Source organism: Phyllobates terribilis, unplaced genomic scaffold (assembly GCF_046119375.1).
Source record: "Phyllobates terribilis strain yellow unplaced genomic scaffold, ASM4611937v1 Scaffold_7__3_contigs__length_470593459, whole genome shotgun sequence".
Classification (NCBI taxonomy): domain Eukaryota; kingdom Metazoa; phylum Chordata; class Amphibia; order Anura; family Dendrobatidae; genus Phyllobates; species Phyllobates terribilis.
In genome coordinates, this window is record NW_027362767.1 from 268,783,378 (window position 1) to 268,803,751 (window position 20,374).

General features: G+C 50.4%; 2 protein-coding genes across 2 annotated transcripts in view; both read right to left on the reverse strand.

The window, feature by feature from the left end:
- ABL1 (ABL proto-oncogene 1, non-receptor tyrosine kinase) overlaps window positions 1–10,497 on the reverse strand; it is a 112,836-nt gene extending 102,339 nt beyond the window's left edge. Inside the window, exon 1 of the mRNA XM_073640713.1 lies at window positions 9,160–10,497. Within this exon, the coding sequence (XP_073496814.1) occupies window positions 9,160–9,295 (136 nt within the window). The 5' untranslated portion in view covers window positions 9,296–10,497. The remainder of the gene's footprint in view (window positions 1–9,159) is intronic.
- Window positions 10,498–15,052: 4,555 nt separating this feature from the next.
- Window positions 15,053–19,926, reverse strand: EXOSC2 (exosome component 2). The gene is made up of 9 exons (XM_073640714.1): window positions 19,718–19,926; window positions 19,475–19,576; window positions 19,273–19,318; window positions 17,731–17,820; window positions 17,508–17,573; window positions 17,127–17,195; window positions 16,877–17,053; window positions 16,523–16,651; window positions 15,053–15,928 (listed from the first exon to the last, which is right to left on the reverse strand). Exons 1-9 carry the CDS (start codon window positions 19,837–19,839, stop codon window positions 15,848–15,850), a joined length of 882 nt encoding a protein of 293 aa, XP_073496815.1. The 5' UTR covers window positions 19,840–19,926; the 3' UTR covers window positions 15,053–15,847.
- Window positions 19,927–20,374: the final 448 nt, after the last annotated feature.

The following is a 20,374-nucleotide window of genomic DNA, read 5'->3' on the forward strand; positions in this document are numbered from 1 at the left end:
GGAATCAAGCGGGAGAGAAAATGTCCAGGCTTGGGGGGGGGGTGTGTCACCCTGGAGAATAGAAATTACAATCCCCACCCGCTGTTCCTTGGTACCTGAGGAATAGGGGCATAACCTAAAATACAGTTTGCAGGCCTCCCTAAAAACCACAACTGTATCCCTACCCCCAGTGAACCAATCCGGCAAAGCTATCTTAGGTTCCAACAGGGGTTGCCCGGAGACAGCGGACTCTAAGCCTGATGATGATGGACGCTGCCTGCAAGGAACCTGCACGCAAGTCTGCCACCTCTATGCTGTTTGTAACTGCTTAGCCAGAGCAGCCACAGGATCCATAGTTGATCCAAAATGTCACTGTGTACTGTAGCAGGAGTTCCCGGGGAAATGGGCTCCTATTTGTCCCTCAAGATAAGAGGACCCTAAGATCTGTTTCCCAGATTATCCCTGATGGCGGAGATACTGGAGTCTCGTACCTTGCTATGCGCCTATATGCAGGCTGAACTGTTTCCCCCCTTCACCCAGGGAGGTATGGGACAGAAGTGTAAAGAATAATACAAACCTGACAGATGGGGAAACAGACAGGGATAAAAGAAAACTATAATCATACAAATACACTCACAAAACAACAGAGTGGAAATCAAGAGAACAGTAGAAGGGACAAACCAAATGGGAAAGAGGATTAGGATAACACACAATATCAAATCCACACATATCTCCTGAAACAACACCTGAAACAAAATGCTACCAATTCAGACAACTCCTTCAACACTAAACCAGCAATCTCTAATGTAAGAGGTGAGTATATATACCTGAGAAGAGTGGCCAACACAGAACAGCTGAGGCAATTCAGGAGGAGAGCTCCAGGAGATCAACTGAACTGATTAACCCTTGCCATGACAGCAAGGAAACCTACACTGCTAATAGGAAGGTGAAGCAGATTGTAGCATACCTGGCGGCGTTCTTGCATGGTGTTCCATCTCTCATCATGCAAGATCGCAAACTTCATCTCCCGCCCAGCTTCCTGGTCTGGCTTCTTTCCTTGTGCTCTGCTCTGCTCTACTTTGGCTGCAAAGGGCGACGCCCGCTGAACTTCCTGTTTCTTGTACCTGCTGCGGACACGCCCCTGTTGCACCTTCAGCCTACTGCTGTCCATCTTTGGGTATTTATACCACCTTCTTCCTCAAGATGGCGCCTGAGCATTGTGTCCTGTCAGTTGGCTTTTGTCTCTGACGTGCCAGGTCCTATCCTGTTTTCCTGTTCTGTGTCTGAACTGTGGTCTGTTCTTGTGAACACGCTTCTTGCCTGTTCTTTCGCCTTCTAGGGGCCTTATTCCTAGATCTGCCTGTCTGTGCCTTGCGGTATCTGTTCCCGTCTGAACAGAGTCCTGTTTGTGTTCCTGCCTTGCGGTATCTGTTCCCGTCTGAACAGAGTCCTGTTTGTGTTCCTGCCTTGCTGTATCTGTTCCCGTTCCTCTGTTCCCTGTTGTCTGTGCCTCGTCTCTACTTTTACCTTGTCTCCCTTTTCCCTCTATGTCTGTTTTCTGCGTCTTTCTGCAGAGTCTGAACCTGCTCCTAAATTCCTTCTCGTCATCTCTGTACCTCTGTTGTGAATTTAGTGTACGCTCGCTACTTCTTTGTAAGTACCTTGTGTGCTTCTGGTTCTGCCTTTCCTTCTCCGTCTGTTCTTTGTGAACAGAGTCCTATCCCCTTGCCTAGTCTCGTTCACCGCTCCGGCGGTTCTTTGCCGCTCTGCGGTTTCCGCTCTGCTCTACTGCCTTGTTTACCGCTCTGCGGTTTCCGCTCTGCTCCTGCTTAGCTTGCCGCTCTTGCGGTTTCCACTCTGCTCTTGCCTTGTTTGCCGCTCTGCGGTTTCCGCTCTGCTCCTGCCTTGTTTGCCGCTCTGCGGTTTCCGCTCTGCTCCTGCCTTCTTAGCCGCTCTGCTCCTGCCTTCTTAGCCGCTCTGCGGTTTCTGCTCTGCTCCTGCCTTGTTTGCCGCTCTGCGGTTTCCGTTCTGCTCCTGCCTTGTTTGCCGCTCTGCGGTTTCTGCTCTGCTCCTGCCTTCTTAGCCGCTCTGCGGTTTCCGCTCTGCTCCTGCCTTGTTTGCCGCTCTGCGGTTTCCGCTCTGCTCCTGCCTTGTTTGCCGCTCTGCGGTTTCCGCTCTGCTCCTGTCTTGTTTACCGCTCTGCGGTTTCCGCTCTGCTCCTGCTTAGCTTGCCGCTCTTGCGGTTTCCACTCTGCTCTTGCCTTGCTTGCCGCTCCTGCGGTTTCTGCTCTGCTTCTGCTCGCTGCTCCGGCAGCCCCCGTCCTGCTCTGCATCTGCTCGCTGCTCCGGCAGACCTGTCCTGCTCTGCTTGTGCTCGCTGCTCCGGCAGTCCCGTCCTGCTCTGCTCTTGCCCACCGCTTCGGGCGTTCCCTCTCTGCTGTGTTTGTCTACCGCATCTGCGGTTCTGTTTCTGTGACCCAGTCTGTACTGGGTCTTGTCCGCTCTGTGCTCCAGCCCGTCCTTTCGGCCAGTACCTCCCTGCCTGCATACTCGCCTGTATCCACCCGTCTGCATACCTGCCGTGTTTGCTTATATCCACCAGTCTGTGCCAGCCTAGCCTGCCTGTTCCAGTAATCCCTGTGTGGCTCAACCCCCATGTCCGGAGTTTGACCTGGAGTAGCACCTGGTCCCTCTGCCCGGTTTCTCCCTGGTGCACTGGCGTCGTATGCCGTCGTGCCACCTTGGTCGGATCAGCCAGATACTTAGTCACGCCCTTCCAGGCACTCTCCGGTCCATGGTCCAGTGGAACCACTACTCCCGCACACGCCAGTCAGTCCGGGCGTGTGCATAACACAGATCTAATATGTACAGAGGTTAACCAGACACCGCAATCATCTGGCCCCTCTCTGTTGCGGTATCCTCGTGACATTAGGGCTTGCTCACACTGATGTATAACACAGCCGTGTGCTATTCGATGTTTTAACAGATAGCACTCAGCCCAATGTTAAGCTACGGGGCAGTGCAGATCTGCAACTTTATTTCTTATGCCGATTCGGCATGCTGCGAGTGCATCCTATAATCAGATCAAACGCATCCATACAAGTCTATGGGCAAGTGTGAAACATCAGACTGCACTCGGATGTCATCCCAGTGCAATCCAATTACTGTGGATACAGAGAACGGAGAAATTAAAGTTCTCCGTCTTCTCCGCACATGTGATGCAAGAGAATTGGATCACACTAATGTGACACTCGGATCAAACTGTGACTGACTTTGATCCGAGTGACATTAGCATGACCGGCCTGATTCTCTTGCATGAGATAAGGATATGCGCAGTATATTAGAAATTAATTTTCCCCCGACAGCGCCATTTGTTTTGTCTGAATTGAGCAATTAAACAAAGATTATGGCATTTGGCGCTAATAGTCGTTCTGTCCTGGCGTTCATTCTCTGCCAGTCACACAGGTATGAGCAGACGTCCGGGGCAGGTAATTAGGTGTATGGGGGAGGCAATTCTCCCTGGCAACAGACCAATAACATTTCATTTTAGGCTAATTAGATAAGATAATATACAGTGTGACAGCAAAAGTGCAGAACGATTCTGGGAAATGTGACACGTGCATCATTTATTCCAGCAGCTTTCCTGGCATATACCCTAAATGTAGGGCTCCGGATTCATGTGAATGCTATCATTCTACAACTCACTTGCATACAATAAGATCCACACTACAATCTATAATCGGATAACAGGGACTAATAGATTGTACTCTCCTGTCCTACAGTCCCTCTCCCCAGTAATGGCTGATAACAGGGAGTAATAGATTGTACTCACCTGTCCTACAGTCTCCTCTCCCCAGTAATGGCTGATAACAGGGAGTAATAGATTGTATTCACCTGTCCTACAGTCACCTCTCCCCAGTAATGGCTGATAACAGGGAGTAATAGATGGTACTCACCTGTCCTACAGTCACCTCTCCCCAGTAATGGCTGATAACAGGGAGTAATAGATTGTACTTACCTGCCTACAGTCACCTCTCCCCAGTAATGGCTGATAACAGGGAGTAATAGATAGCATTTCCCTTTACAACAAGTGTAGATCAGACTGGCTGCAGGTGTACAACGCTCCTCTGGTAACACCTAATGTCACAGGGGTCCTGTTTGTTGTCTCTCCCGTCATCTGAATCAATAAGCCAGGCTGCCCTCGTAGTGGACAATTTCTGAATCTGACTCTCCCCTATAATTTTCAAATCTAAACGGTGCCTATGTTTGAGGGCCGCTGATTAGAGGGTCGATGGTGCGATGACAGGGCCCAGAATTTACCCCTCTGTGTTTAACATCTCGCAGTCAATTAAGGTGTCAGCACGTGGAAGCGCAGGAGCGGCAGACGTGCAATTACGGCACCTAATTAACTCCACCCGAGGAACAGACTGGAAATCCATAGCCGATCGACTGCCGTCAGTGTCCCGCTGTCAGTGGGGCGTTTACGGAGCGCGGCCGGCTTGTTTACATCAATGTCTCTTTCTTTGGAAAATCCAATAGTCTTTGTGCGTGGGGAAAAACAGGTCAAAGGCATCAATATCTGAATCAATGCACAAGTGAAGGGCCGCGCGGAAGGACCGTGACGAATGGAGTGCGCTGGTGTTTACACGGCGGCGGTAATGGGGCCAGATGATGCTGCGCCGCTGCGATCGATGCACAGATCTTCAGGTGTCAAATTGCTGCACAAAATAAAAACATTTCAACTATTCTGGAAAGTGGTGAAACCAAAAACCGCTGCAGAGGTTGGCATCAGGAGCATTACTGCCATCTGGCTTAACCCTCCGAGGGCGGGAGCCATATATACATGCCGCCGCTCAAAATGTCACATAAATCATGATAACTTAGGTCTCTCCGAAAATAATTAAAACAGACGAGAAGCAAAAAGTCCTAAAATGTAATCATGAGTCCCAGCGACGTTCAGTAGAAAATGAAATCTTTTTATTAAGAGGAAATATTGCAATCTCAGCGTTAAGAGAGCGCGATTTACTGAGAGGAGGGACAAAAGCTCCGACTCCAGATCCCCGGAGAACTGCAGTTTAGAGAGGCAGTGGTAATAAAAAAAAATTAAAGGGGTAGCATGGGATTGGAAAATCAAGGCTGCTTCCTTGTAGAAACAGTGACACACCTGACCATTTCCGGTACTACAGCTGTGCTCCATTAAAGTGAATGGAACCGAGCTGCAATACCACACACAATGGGGGGTGGGAGTCGGTGTTTCAGGAAGAAAACCATTACCCCTTTTACCAAAATCTATGCAGATTCTGCCATTAGCATTCTCAGATTAGGTTAGGACACTAAGATACGCCCTTAAATGAGGGCATCTCCGGATGATTCTGCACCCGCCGTGCACCTACATGCCAATGCTACAGCCGCCCTAGGACCGCCAATTACAGACTTCATTCTCGTCAGGATATCATACAGTTAATCATATGGTCTCCCTCTCCGCCAAGAGGTCCCCGGCATTTACATATAGCCTGAGCTCCATTCCATTTGTCCCAATGTACCGATTCACTGACAGCAAGCAGAGGTCTTGAAAAAGATGAGAAATAAAAAACAAAAGTATACGCAATAATTGCCAAACTCATCTTTATACCGAGCCTTTACGGAGACACTTCGGAACCCCCCCCCCCCTCCCTCTGGGCAGCACCTGATGTGGAGTCACTATTAGATCAGCGCTGCACATATGGAGGCCATTACAAGGGATCAAATCCATTTATCCAGACAAACTATCTGGCTGGAGGGCCATCTGCTGCAATATATGAGCCCTCGTCACAAAAGCTGCAGCAGGTACCTGGATATCAGATGTACAGAGACTGAACTGTGCAAAACCATAGCGATAATAAAGGGATGGAGGCATGTGATTAAAGGGACACACAAAAAAGGATAGCCTGTGCTATGCCCGATTCAGGGTCTAAGGAGGCGGAGTGTGATAAAGGGAAGCCAATACAGACTCACATCCTTGCACCCAGGACAGCACAGGAGTCAGTTTTGCCCAGTTACATTCTAGCACTTAAAGGGCAATTCCAAAAAAAACACGCCAGCAAGATGGACTTCTCCTTTAAGCCTGTCATGCACTTGCTGATTGCCTGCACCCTGATCTTACCATTGATATATGTTAATGCCTTTCCCAATATAGGGAGCATTTGCTGGACACGTTTGGTGCCGCTTATCCACAAAACAGGAAAGGCCTGTCTGTCTATGACAGTGATCCCAAACTTGTGGCTCTCCGGCTGTTGCAAAACTACAACACCCATCATGCCCTGAGAAACTGGAGAGCCACAGTTTGTGAACACTGGTATAACATAGGGATTCTGTAATACGCCAAATAATGGACCTGCAGGACACAGTGCCACAATACACCATGTGTATGAGCCCTTGTGTAATCACTATATATAATGGGCAGATCTGCTACCTTCCACTGTACTCACCATTTATAAGATCTGTTTGCCATTAGTGAATGCAAACATTTATCCAGAGGCCGAAAACCCATCAGTGACCGAACACACTGTAGCATAACTACATGTGTGAAAGGTATCAGAACCGGAGGAAAACAGTGAGGAAAATACCGTAAGTATCTGATACACTGACGATTTTGCAAGTTTTCCCACCTACAAAGAATGGAGAGGTCTGTAATATTTATCGTAGGTACACTTCACCTGTGAGAATCAGAATCTAAAAATAAAACAGTGAATCACATTGTATGATTCTTACATAATTAAATTGCATTTTATTACCAACCAACCAGCAAGAATTCTGGTTCTCACAGACCTGTTAGTTTTTCTTTAAGAAGCCCTCCTACTCTCCACTCATTGCCTGTATTAATTGAACCTGTATGAACTCATTACCTGTATAAAAGACACCTGTCCATATACTCAATAAATCACACTCCAACCTCTCCACCATGGCCAAGACCAAAGAGCTGTCTAAGGACACAATTGTAGACCTGCACAAGGTGGGGATGGGCTACAGGACAATAGGCAAGCAGCTTGGTGAGAAGGCAACAACTGTTGGCTCAATTATTAGAAAAGGGAAGAAACACAAGATGACTGTCAATCTTCCTCGGTCTGGGGCTCCATGCAAGATCTCACCTCGTGGGGTAAGGATGATTCTGAGAAAGGTCAGGAATCAGCCCAGAACTACATGGGAGGACCTGGTCAATGACCAGAAGAGAGCTGGGACCACAGTCTCAAACATTACCGTTAGTAACACACTACGTCGTCATCCTGCAGGGCACGCAAGGTCCCCCTGCTCACGCCAGCACATGTCCAGGTCTGTTTGAGGTTTGCCAATAACCATCTGGATGGTCCAGAGGAGGCATGGGAGAAGGTCATGTGGTCAGATGAGATCAAAATAGAAGTTTTTGATATCAACTCCACTCACTGAGTTTAGAGTTAAAAGAATGAGTACAACCTCAAGGACACTGTCCCAACTGTTAAGCATGGTGGGGAAAACATCATACTTTGGGGGTGCTTTTCTGCAAAGGGGACAGGACGACTGCACCGTATTGAAGTGAGGATGGATGGGGTCATGTATCGATTTTGGCCAACAACCTCCTTCCCTCAGTAAGAGCATTGTGGATGGGTCGTTGCTGGGTCTTCCAGCATGACAATGACCCGAAACACACAGCCAGGGCAACTAAGGAGTGGCTCCGTAAGAGGCATTTCAAGGTCCTGGAGTGACCTAGCCAGTCTCCACACCTGAACCCAATAGAAAATCTTTGGAGGGAGCTGAAACTCAATGTTGCCCAGAGACAGCCCCGAAACCTGAAAGATCTGGAGAAGATCTGTATGGAGGAGTCAAAATCCCTGCTGCAGTGTGTGCAAACCTGGTGAAGAACTACAGGAAACGTCTGACCTCTGGAATTGCAAACAAGAGGTTTCTGTACTAAATATTAAGTTCTGTTGTATCAAATACTTATTAAATGCAATAAAATGCAAATTAATTATGTAAAAATCATACAATGTGATTTCCTGGATTTCTTTTTAGATTCTGTCTCTCACAGGTGAAGTGTACCTACGATAAAAATTACAGATCTCCATTCTTTGTAGGTGGGAACATATGCAAAATCGCCAGTGTATCAAATACTTATTTTCCCCACTGTATTTGTGCTGCTGGTGAGGACTGTCTGTATACAAACCCTCGTCTGTGAGAAGTTGTGTGTCACTTTTCATCCAAAGCAAAAGCCATTCGCTGACAGTTAGCAGAGATAATGAGTGGAATACAAGGCTGATGAAGCTTTGCTGACACAACGCCCAGGGGCCGCAGTATAATACATGGACATTCAGACTGCGTCCACAATCACATTACCCATGGCTGACACACTATCAGCTGAGCTCACCATCGATCCCTGCCCTGACAAATGAAGGCAGACACAAGAAAACTTTAACTGCGCCTATAATTGCGTTTGTGGTGCATCAGGTCTCATCCGGGGCGCTGAGCGGTCAGGAAGTGCAATTCATTAATCAAAAGGTAAAAAGATAAATCACACGAAGGTGGCAGTGCCGACTCCACACTTCCACGTCCAGGATCAGGTGTAGTCTGGTACTGCATCCCCACTAAAGTGAATGGAGCTAAGATACAATACGTGACACGACCTGTGGACAGGGACGGCGCTGTTCTCTTACGAAAGTTACTATAGACCAGTGTTCCCCAACTCCAGTCCTCAGGAGCCACCAACAGATCATGTTTTCAGCATTTCCTTAGTATTGCCCTGGTGATAATTCCATCACCTGCACAGGCAATAATTCCATCACCTGTGTAATACTAAGGAAATCCTGACAACATGACCTGTTGGTGGGCCTTGAGGACTGGAGCTGGGGAACCCTGCTATAGACCACCTCTACAGAAACACAACTTCAGGGGGTGGTACAGTGTCACGGGTGGGGGTGGAGTCAGCATGACAATGAATATTAATCATCTGTCATGACTGGCTCTGCTCACAGCTCTGGCATAAATTCCTTTAATCCGCCACCTGATTATCCAGCAGCTCTCTGGACCCAGAGACAGCAGATTAAAAAAAAATTCACTGGGGACATACTAAAAAGAAGAAAAAGAGGTAACTGAAAACAAGGACTGGTCAATTCCATCTTAACCCCTTACAACCTGCACGGGATTACTGTACACACACAAGCCGTCACTTACCGTGCTCCACAAAGACGTTGCAGTGTGGGCCGCCATGTTTGATTGGGTCCTTCTTGCCGGCTCCTTTGATAAAGGGCAAGGCAGGCAGACTCGGCCTCCTCTGGTCCCCGAGGACTTTTCCAGGCTGCTGACCCATAGGACGAAACCGCACAAAGCAAAAAAATAACAAAAAGCGTACGTTCTCCGTCTTTCTGGCGCCCGGCTCCTCAGCGCGGTTTCTCCGTCTTTCTGGCGCCCGGCTCCTCGGCGCAGTTTCTCCGTCTTTCTGGCGCCCGGCTCCTCAGCGCAGTTTCTCCGTCTTTCTGGCGCCCAGCTCCTCAGCGCAGTTTCTCCGTCTTTCTGGCGCCCAGCTCCTCAGCGCAGTTTCTCCGTCTTTCTGGCGCCCAGCTCCTCAGCGCAGTTTCTCCGTCTTTCTGGCGCCCGGCTCCTCAGCGCGGTTTCTCCGTCTTTCGGGCGCCCGGCTCCTCAGCGCGGTTTCTCCGTCTTTCTGCCGCCCGGCTCCTCAGCGCGGTTTCTCCGTCTTTCTGCCGCCCGGCTCCTCAGCGCGGTTTCTCCGTCTTTCTGGCGCCCGGCTCCTCAGCGCGGTTTCTCCGTCTTTCTGGCGCCCGGCTCCTCAGCGCGGTTTCTCCGTCTTTCTGGCGCCCAGCTCCTCAGCGCAGTTTCTCCGTCTTTCTGGCGCCCAGCTCCTCAGCGCGGTTTCTCCGTCTTTCTGGCGCCCAGCTCCTCAGCGCGGTTTCTCCGTCTTTCTGCCGCCCGGCTCCTCAGCGCAGTTTCTCCGTCTTTCTGCCGCCCGGCTCCTCAGCGCGGTTTCTCCGTCTTTCTGCCGCCCGGCTCCTCAGCACGGTTTCTCAGTCTTTCTGGTGTCCGATCACTTAGAAGAGGAACTGAGGCCGCACAGATGGAGCAGGATGTGGTGAGCAGCGCAGACGATTTCATAACAATTCCCAAAAAAGCCCTAAAAATGACGGGGGTAGCAATATGACCAGAGATGTGGGGGGGCAGGGCACCAGGGTCACGGGTCAGCCATGGCTTACAGTCTCCGGTCACAGGGGGCTCAGTGCACTGGTTGTAGCGGATACACCGGGCCCGGTGATAACACAACACGTCTGCTCCCCGCTGTCACTTCCTTGGTCATCCCCGTATCTGGGGGTACACAGGCCCCTGAAGGTCTGGGGGCCGCAGGTACCAGGACTCAGCCCCCTCTGACAGCTCCGTGTGAAAGTGTCAGCAGCAGCCGGGACGTCCAGCCCTCTCCACCGCCGCCATGATGGGCCCTGGCCGCAGCCGCTGCTGCCCTGGGAGACGCCGTGGCGTCATTTCCGGACACAGGTTGGCGGTGATCATAGGTGACCTGCGGCGCATGCGCGTTGGAGCTGCTCCTGGAGCTGGAGGGGAGCCAAGTGCCTGGTCTCCGGCTCAGATCTGTGGATCATACAGAAGTGTACAGCCCGCTGGTGCGATAATATGTCACCAGGGGACGTCTGTAACGGAGATTCACCGGAGCACATCAGGGTAGTAGACTTTTGTTATACGGTGGGTCATCTCTAATATGGAGATCTTGTGGAGATGGGTCTCACAGGGGGCTCCCGGTATATGACAGGTCTTGTGGGTGCTCCCGGTATACGGCGGGTCTCGTGGGCTGTTCAGTGTATACGGCGGGTCTCGTGGGGTGTTCCCTGTATACGGCGGGTCTTGTGGGGTGTTCCCTGTATACGGCGGGTCTCGTGGGGCGTTCCCTGTATACGGAGGGTCTCGTGGGGCGTTCCCTGTATACGGAGGGTCTCGTGGGCTGTTCAGTGTATACGGAGGGTCTCGTGGGCTGTTCAGTGTATACGGAGGGTCTCGTGAGGCGTTCCCTGTATACAGCGGGTCTCGTGGGGCGTTCCCTGTATACGGAGGGTCTCGTGGGGCGTTCCCTGTATACGGAGGGTCTCGTGGGGCGTTCCCTGTATACGGAGGGTCTCGTGGGGCGTTCCCTGTATACGGCGGGTCTTGTGGGGTGTTCAGTGTATACGGCGGGTCTCGTGGGCTGTTCAGTGTATACGGCGGGTCTCGTGGGGCGTTCCCTGTATACGGAGGGTCTCGTGAGGCGTTCCCTGTATACGGAGGGTCTCGTGAGGCGTTCCCTGTATACGGAGGGTCTTGTGGGGTGTTCCCTGTATACGGCGGGTCTTGTGGGGCGTTCCCTGTATACGGCGGGTCTTGTGGGGCGTTCCCTGTATACGGCGGGTCTTGTGGGGCGTTCCCTGTATACGGCGGGTCTTGTGGGGCGTTCCCTGTATACGGCGGGTCTTGTGGGGCGTTCCCTGTATACGGCGGGTCTTGTGGGGCGTTCCCTGTATACGGCGGGTCTTGTGGGGTGTTCCCAGTATACGGAGGGTCTTGTGGGGCGTTCCCGGTATACGGAGGGTCTTGTGGGGCGTTCCCTGTATACGGCGGGTCTTGTGGGGTGTTCCCTGTATACGGCGGGTCTTGTGGGGTGTTCCCTGTATACGGAGGGTCTTGTGGGGTGTTCCTGGTATACGGAGGGTCTCGTGAGGCGTTCCCTGTATACGGCGGGTCTCGTGGGGCGTTCCCGGTATACAGCGGGTGTTCTTGTTATATGATAGGTCCCCTGTATACGACAGGTATTGTGGGGTGTTCCTGGTATACGGTGGATCTCGTGAGATGTTCCCTGTATACGGCAGGTCTCGTGGGGCGTTCCCTGTATACGGCGGGTCTCGTGGGGCGTTCCCTGTATACGGCGGGTCTCGTGGGGCGTTCCCTGTATACGGCGGGTCTCGTGAGGCGTTCCCTGTATACGGCGGGTCTCGTGAGGCGTTCCCTGTATACGGCGGGTCTCGTGGGGCGTTCCCTGTATACGGCGGGTCTCGTGGGGCGTTCCCTGTATACGGCGGGTCTCGTGAGGCGTTCCCTGTATACGGCGGGTCTCGTGAGGCGTTCCCTGTATACGGCGGGTCTCGTGAGGCGTTCCCTGTATACGGCGGGTCTCGTGGGGCGTTCCCTGTATACGGCGGGTCTCGTGGGGTGTTCCCTGTATACAGCGGGTCTCGTGAGGCGTTCCCTGTATACGGCGGGTCTCGTGAGGCGTTCCCTGTATACGGCGGGTCTCGTGGGGCGTTCCCTGTATACGGCGGGTCTCGTGGGGCGTTCCCTGTATACGGCGGGTCTCGTGGGGCGTTCCCTGTATACGGCGGGTCTCGTGGGCCGTTCCCTGTATACGGCGGGTCTCGTGGGCCGTTCCCTGTATACGGCGGGTCTCGTGGGCCGTTCCCTGTATACGGCGGGTCTCGTGGGCCGTTCCCTGTATACGGCGGGTCTCGTGGGCCGTTCCCTGTATACGGCGGGTCTCGTGGGCCGTTCCCTGTATACGGCGGGTCTCGTGGGCCGTTCCCTGTATACGGCAGGTCTTCTTGTTATATGATAGGTCCCCTGTATACGACAGGTATTGTGGGGTGTTCCTGGTATACGGTGGATCTTGTGAGATGTTCCCTGTATACGGCGGGTCTTGTGGGGTGTTTTTGTTATACAGTGGGTCTCTCGAGATGTTCCTGGTATACAGCTAGGTCGGCAGGTCTCGTGGGGCGTTCCTGCTGGCCATTGGGGCGATGCTCTGCTAGCTTCATATGGATGTGATTTTTTTTTTCCAATACCAGTGGATTCAATAATGGCAGCGTCTCTGTCAAAAATGGAGTCAGAGGATCGAGGCGAGTATGTCTCCCAATACCCAAATCTGATTGATGATTTGCGGAAAAAGCTAGTCTGTTCCACAAAGGATCTGCTGCCAGGCACACAGGACACCTGCGGGAATAGGGAGTCAGGACCTCAATAGGTCACAAAGGAGGAGATACACAATATAGGATGACTATACAGTTGTGGCCGTCCTGTGGAGATGGAGGACATTGGTTCCCGCCTCTGGTATTTATGTCCCCCAACCCTGAGTCTCCATCGCCTTAGATATAGTGATGTTGGCTTCCGGACACAGCAGAGAATCAGTGGTGTTGGGGGCTGGAGCAGCTGAGCTGTGGTGGTTGTTGCTGCATTTCCCGGCAGCAGCATGGTTCATTCTTACTGTAAGAAGGCTGATGACTTTTTACTTTCATTTTTTGTCATTTTTTTTTTCTTTTTTTAGGGAAAGCAGAAGTGACAGACAGACATTGAGAGCAAGAAATAGCCAGAAAAAAGTATAAGAAGTGTCACATATAGATGGTGAATAATGAGATGTTGCACAATGCGCATCGCAAGTAGATACAAGAAACTATACATCAAGTATATCATAATACAATAGATCAATATCACGATGTATCAGAATCTAATGCTCAGGCCTATGTAAAAACTAGAGGTTATCTTGCAACATGCTGTCAGTGGTACAAGGAGCGTAGGGGAACCGTGCGATAGCCTCGACATGCGTTTCCCCTACTGGCTTCAGCAGGAGGCGTCTCGTGATATTGATCTCTTATTATGCTCCATTATGATATACTGGATGCATTTTTTTTTTGTATCTACTTGCGATGCATCAACCCAGACCATCTATTGTTGACTGAACTATAGTCTATAAATTTCTTTCATGTGTGTAGTTGTTGCATTTTGTCACGATACCATCTACTTATAAAAACCTTGCTATATCCGAGACCCACATACAGGTGTTGTCTTTTTGGTACTAGGACTTTCTTCCATCGCTGGGGGCCTTGTCTCTTTCTTACTATGGTGATTGTTTTCCATCTTATGTCATAGTCTTTTTAGTAGTCCCTCTCCCCTTTCCTGTAGTGATTTTTATTTACTGTATATATTTATTATGCAATAAAATGTATTATATTTTTCTCAAACTGATCCCTCAGTTTTTTGGTTCTCTGCTTGTAATTAGCCATAAAATAAATAAGCCCAATATAATAGGATATTATACTATTTGTTGGCTAGGATGCATTTGAACAGTGAGCCTTCTTTTTCGGGTCTATACTTCTACTTTGGGGTTTATTCCACTGTCCAGTGGCAGCTCTATAGGTTTATGTATTGTTCAATGTTCTGGACACTGGCTTAATGCTGGTGTATATAAGCGAGTAAATGCCAAAGCCGAACACAAAGCATTGAGTATTTAATGACGGATACTAAAACCCAACCACCATTATATTAGGACAATAGGGGCAGATTAGCATTCCATGTGTTTGGGGAGCTGCACCCATCAGCCTGTGCTGTGATGCTTTAGAGGTAATCTGTCACACATGTGACCTATGTAAGCTATTACTATGGGCATACAGGATGTAGACGGCGGAGGAGAGGGATCCCTGTATGTCTCAGATCAGATGCCTTGTTGTGGAGAAATCTTTTATCTGAGGAGGACGCTGCCTGGAAGATAACTCTGCCTCCAGAGATTATTATACATGAAGGGGAGTTACCAGTATGAAGGTTACCAGCGCGAGACAAGTAACAGAACAGGAGAAAGGAAATTTGTCTTCTTGCAAATACGTTTTTTTGCTTCTCTCTGAGCTCTGCTGTATAGTAACAATATTGTAATCCTTTCAGTCTGTGAGCTGGAGGCGGCGAGGAAGCTGCAGATGTGTCAGGTATAATCACACACAGCTCTGCAGTGAGATCAGGAGCGGCCATCACACTGGTGACCGTCGCATGTCTCACAAGCTCTGCAGGCAGAGGCATCTTCCAGGCAGCGTCCTCCCCAGAGCCTGGAAGACGTCATTAATATATAGTGATAAAAGATGATTTCTCCACAACAAGGCATCTGATCTGAGACATACAGGGATCCCTCTCCTCTGCCGTCTATATCCTGTATGCCCATAGTAATAGCTTACATAGGTCACATGTGGTGACAGATTCCCTTTACTTAGCGGAGAAGCACTCACCGATTGGTGCTCGAGTCATTAATCAATAACTGTGCAGCGCCGATTTCAGCAGCTTTAATTAAAGGCAATGTTAAATTTGTCATGTGATTACTGCAGCATCTAAAATACAAAACAAGAATCTGAGGGCAGCATAGAAGAAAGAATGGCCAAAACCAGAGATGTATATGTTGTTCTAGGTTATAGAAAATTCATAAACAAAGCGCCACACAACCCCGGCCCCCACAGCGAAAGCCAGAGCGCGCCGCACAACCCCGGCCCCCACAGCAAAAGCCCGGTACCACATAACTCTGCCTTCACTGTGAAAGCCAGAGCGCGCCGCACAACCCCGGCCCCCACAGCGAAAGCCAGAGCGCGCCGCACAACCCCGGCCCCCCACAGCGAAAGCCCGGTACCGCATAACTCTGCCTTCACTGTGAAAGCCAGAGCGCGCCGCACAACCCCGGCCCCCACAGCGAAAGCCCGGTACCGCATAACTCTTCCTTCACTGTGAAAGCCAGAGCGCGCCGCACAACCCCGGCCCCCACAGCGAAAGCCCGGTACCGCATAACTCTTCCTTCACTGTGAAAGCCAGAACATACCACATAACCCTGCCCTCAGACCTTGAGATTGCTGTATAGCCCCCACAGAGCCAGAGCATCGTGCTGCCTAACACCATCCCACAGGAAACCCAGAGTAGCATTTTCAGTACAACGATCATACACTCTGCCTCTAGAGCAGGACTCTGACCAGGATGGAAGATGTGGAGCCATGAGGACACCAATCCCCACATGGTGGAGGATGTGTGGCCCCCTCTAACTCTGCGGTGAATGTGGATAGCCCGTGACCAGCCAGCACTACCCCTCCTGCTCCACAAGACGCTGCCGGGTCTCCAGCACAATGTCTTCTATTATCTCCATCTTCAGAAGATCCTTAATCTGCAAGAGAAAAAGTAGCACCGAGATGAGGAACCGACCAACGAAAGAAAGGAAACACAGAAATAGCACTTCTCTACAACTCCAGAAGTCTCCCACCGCGTCCCACCATGTGTTATCGCAGTTCAGGGGGTAGGGTCCGATCTCAGGGAGACAGCAGCCCAGTGTAGTCTACACGCATGGATTTTGCTGTAAGTAAATCGTACATATAATATAGGGTACTTAGTGTTTACCAAGTACCGTTCTATATATGTACTATTCCCATTTACTTACAGCTGCATATTTACTCATTTTGTTTCTATCTTAGGTTTTGCATATTAAATGGCCACAGTGTGAACAGGCTCTGATACATTGCATCTATACCAAACTTGTGCTCCAGCTCATTTCTTTGGAACACATCTCCTCAATGTCACCTCCCAATACTTTACACAGGATTTTACTCCAGTACAGTAATTCTGCAGTGATGATTCTGCCGGACGCTTATCCCCAGAGAAGTAATGTGCACCAGCGACCTGCCAAACCCCCAAACTTTCGGGGACCTCGACCTACAAACTAAGGTGACCCCAGGTGCTGTGGCAGGGACTGGTGACCACGCACCTGGTGAGGCAGCGATGCCTCGTAGCAGTACAGGATGCTGGTGTCGTACAGGAGCATCTTCTGGGAGCTCAGAGCCAGGATACAGTTCCTCAGGCGAGAGATCACCTCCCGGTCAGAGAGCAGGATCGGCTGCGGACAGACAATATGAATCAAAGTCTACTCCTCATCCAGAGGCTAAAAAAAACAACCCCACGCTGCTCCAATGTTTCACTCAGCTGCGGGTTTGTTACAATTGCATCCGATCTAGAAGATCAGCACAAGTCTCCTTCCTTGCACATAAAATACCTCATCCAGGAAGCCACAGACTGGACACAACTGTAAACCCCTCAGCTGTGAGAAGTAGTAGATTAATACCTCCAGATTGGTGATGAAGCCCCCGGCTTCCTCCTCCATCTGTTCCGGGGTGGGGTAAAGCCAGATGTAACCATTGTTGCCCAGGATGATGGAGGCTCCGCAGGGGAGATTGTGGAAGTGAGTCTTGCGCCTCTTTATCAGCGATGGCGACACTTGCACCAGGACACCCTGACCGAGCTAAAAGCAAAAAGACAGCTCACCAAAAGGGACTCTGCAGACCCCCAGACACACTAACACTAAGACCCCTCACCTTGCCGTACTTCAGACTGCGAGTGTGTAAGGAGAGCGCGCCGTCAGAGTACACCGCCTGAACCTCCGCCTGAGCAAGCAAGTTAAGGGTCTGCACACACCAAACAACAAAAAGCGGGCAGCGAAGGAGCCAGAACTACAGACTGACCACAAACACACACGGACACGGCAGATACCATGCATCCAGGGCATAAAGCTCAGAGGATCCGTACCGGGTACAACTGCAACAAAACCTCAGCTAGCTTGGGAAATAAATATACTGGACCCATTAGAAGTCTATGGATATTTACAAAATGGGTCTCGCATGTGTCCTATAATGACAGCCGGCACGACAGCAGTGTGAACATAGCCCAGAGCCAGCCGCTCCTGTGTCAGAGGATACACTGATCAGGTCTCCTTCCTGCAGATAGCCCCTCATGGCCAGTTCATCCTCAGCAGACCTCCTCCTCTGAAAGGCAAAAAACACGACATCAGATGGGCACAGAATGCCGGGGCCCACATAGATGGGGTAAAGTAAGAACAAAAACCCTCTCATAATGAAGAAGAGAGGACAGGGCGCATATAAATCACAAAATCTAGTAACGAAGGACAAAGGAACAACTCACCAGCTCTCCACCAGGAAGATTCACAGAGGAGAGAAGCAGCACAGAGTCCAGACGAGAAAGAGTGTCCACCTTCCACCTCCTCTGCTGCACCTACAACAGTCCATAAGAGCAGTATTATAGCAGTTCTATTCTTGCACACAGGGGGCACTATTATAGCAGCTCTATGCTTGCACACAGGGGGCGGTATTATAGCAGCTCTATGCTTGCACACAGGGGGCGGTATTATAGCAGCTCTATGCTTGCACACAGGGGGCGGTATTATAGCAGCTCTATGCTTGCACACAGGGGGCGGTATTATAGCAGCTCTATTCTTGCACACAGGGGGCGGTATTATAGCAGCTCTATTCTTGCACACAGGGGGCGGTATTATAGCAGCTCTATTCTTGCACACAGGGGGCGGTATTATAGCAGCTCTATTCTTGCACACAGGGGGCGGTATTATAGCAGCTCTATTCTTGCACACAGGGGGCGGTATTATAGCAGCTCTATTCTTGCACACAGGGGGCGGTATTATAGCAGCTCTATTCTTGCACACAGGGGGCGGTATTATAGCAGCTCTATTCTTGCACACAGGGGGCGGTATTATAGCAGCTCTATTCTTGCACACAGGGGGCGGTATTATAGCAGCTCTATTCTTGCACACAGGGGGCGGTATTATAGCAGCTCTATTCTTGCACACAGGGGGCGGTATTATAGCAGCTCTATTCTTGCACACAGGGGGCGGTATTATAGCAGCTCTATTCTTGCACACAGGGGGCGGTATTATAGCAGCTCTATTCTTGCACACAGGGGGCGGTATTATAGCAGCTCTATTCTTGCACACAGGGGGCGGTATTATAGCAGCTCTATTCTTGCACACAGGGGGCGGTATTATAGCAGCTCTATTCTTGCACACAGGGGGCGGTATTATAGCAGCTCTATTCTTGCACACAGGGGGCGGTATAGCAGCTCTATTCTTGCACACAGGGGGCGGTATTATAGCAGCTCTATTCTTGCACACAGGGGGCGGTATTATAGCAGCTCTATTCTTGCACACAGGGGGCGGTATTATAGCAGCTCTATTCTTGCACACAGGGGGCGGTATTATAGCAGCTCTATTCTTGCACACAGGGGGCGGTATTATAGCAGCTCTATTCTTGCACACAGGGGGCGGTATTATAGCAGCTCTATTCTTGCACACAGGGGGCGGTATTATAGCAGCTCTATTCTTGCACACAGGGGGCGGTATTATAGCAGCTCTATTCTTGTACATAGGGGGCGGTATTATAGCAGTTCTATTCTTGTACATAGGGGGCGGTATTATAGCAGCTCTATTCTTGTACATAGGGGGCGGTATTATAGCAGCTCTATTCTTGTACATAGGGGGCAGTATTATAGTACTTCTATTCTTGCACACAGGGGGCGGTATTATAGCAGCTCTATTCTTGCACACAGGGGGCGGTATTATAGTAGTTATTTTCCTGTACATAGGGGGCAGTATTATAGTAGTTATATTCTTGTACATAGGGGGCAGTATCATATCCTCATGTGATGTCTTTGTACCTCTGTTATTCTTCCCACCACTATGTCGCCCACTTCTCCGTTGTACCTAGGATGAAGCAGAGTTGCACATTAGAGCGTTGTTGATTACGGATCACGGTTTGGCGGTTTCCACCATTATGTATGAGGCCAGTACATTATTACACCACCATGATGACAGGATGTCGCCCGCCCTCCATGCTTCCCTTCCCCTTTACTCCCGCACCTGGTCTTGAGGGCTCGGACACAGATCAGCTTGTTGACCCTCTCCACCACGCCGGCCACAGACGCCAGGAGCTTGTCCTCCTCCATGTAGGTTCCGTGGCCCCTGGAGAACAGACAGAGGTGATCACACAGGAGGCTGCGGGACCTCGGACACTTCCGCCCTGACAGCACGATCTCATACTATAAGCATGCCATAGACACAATGAAGGCGTGAGGACTACAACTCTCAGCTGTCGGGCCGCACCTCATAAACCCGGTATCCGTGGTGATGGTGTCCCCGGGAGACACGAGGTGCCAGCTCCTCTCCGCCCCAAGACCCTCATTCACGCGTCTCCGAGCAGCCGGTAACCGCACGTCCACCGCCATCCTGCAGCCACTACACGCCGCCACGCGTGAACGCCGCGAAACTGCACGTGACCGGATGTAAAGATTTTCTGGCGGCCATGTTATCTAAGGGCGGAAGAACCTGTTGACTGATTATGTGAGCGGCCATGTTTGTTAGTGGCAGTGGTTTATGATCTCGGCGCGCCCTCTGGTGGAGCTGGACTGCAGGTGCACAGTTCAATCCTGTCAGTACACACAGTGCGGCCTCCCCCACGATTACTGCGATATTTGATGCGCTGGAGAACGGGAAGAACCAAATGGGATGGATTGGGGGAATGTTCTGTGTCCTAAGTTGTCCATATCGGTGCTGAGTTTCTGTTTTTATCGCATTTTTTGCTGTGTTGCAGCCACAGAGACTCTAAAATTGTGTCGTGATATTATCTTTGCTTTGCGGCGTTTATCCATTGGATTAAACACTTTTCTTTTGACATGTCACATGGAAAACAAAAATATTTTAAAACTGATGAAACAATACAGGTGAAGCAATCAACGCACTGCAACGCAATAGTCTGCCCAA

Bases quoted from the DNA above. Each gene is read 5' to 3' on its own strand.
- EXOSC2 (XM_073640714.1), bottom strand. From the start codon at position 19,839: ATGGCGGTGGACGTGCGGTTACCGGCTGCTCGGAGACGCGTGAATGAG. The intron at 19,319-19,474 runs GTGCGGGAGTAA...GCTTCATCCTAG, and splicing joins GTCCGAGCCCTCAAGACCAG to GTACAACGGAGAAGTGGGCG. The intron at 17,054-17,126 runs GTGAGGGGTCTT...TTTTGCTTTTAG, and splicing joins GCAGTCTGAAGTACGGCAAG to CTCGGTCAGGGTGTCCTGGT.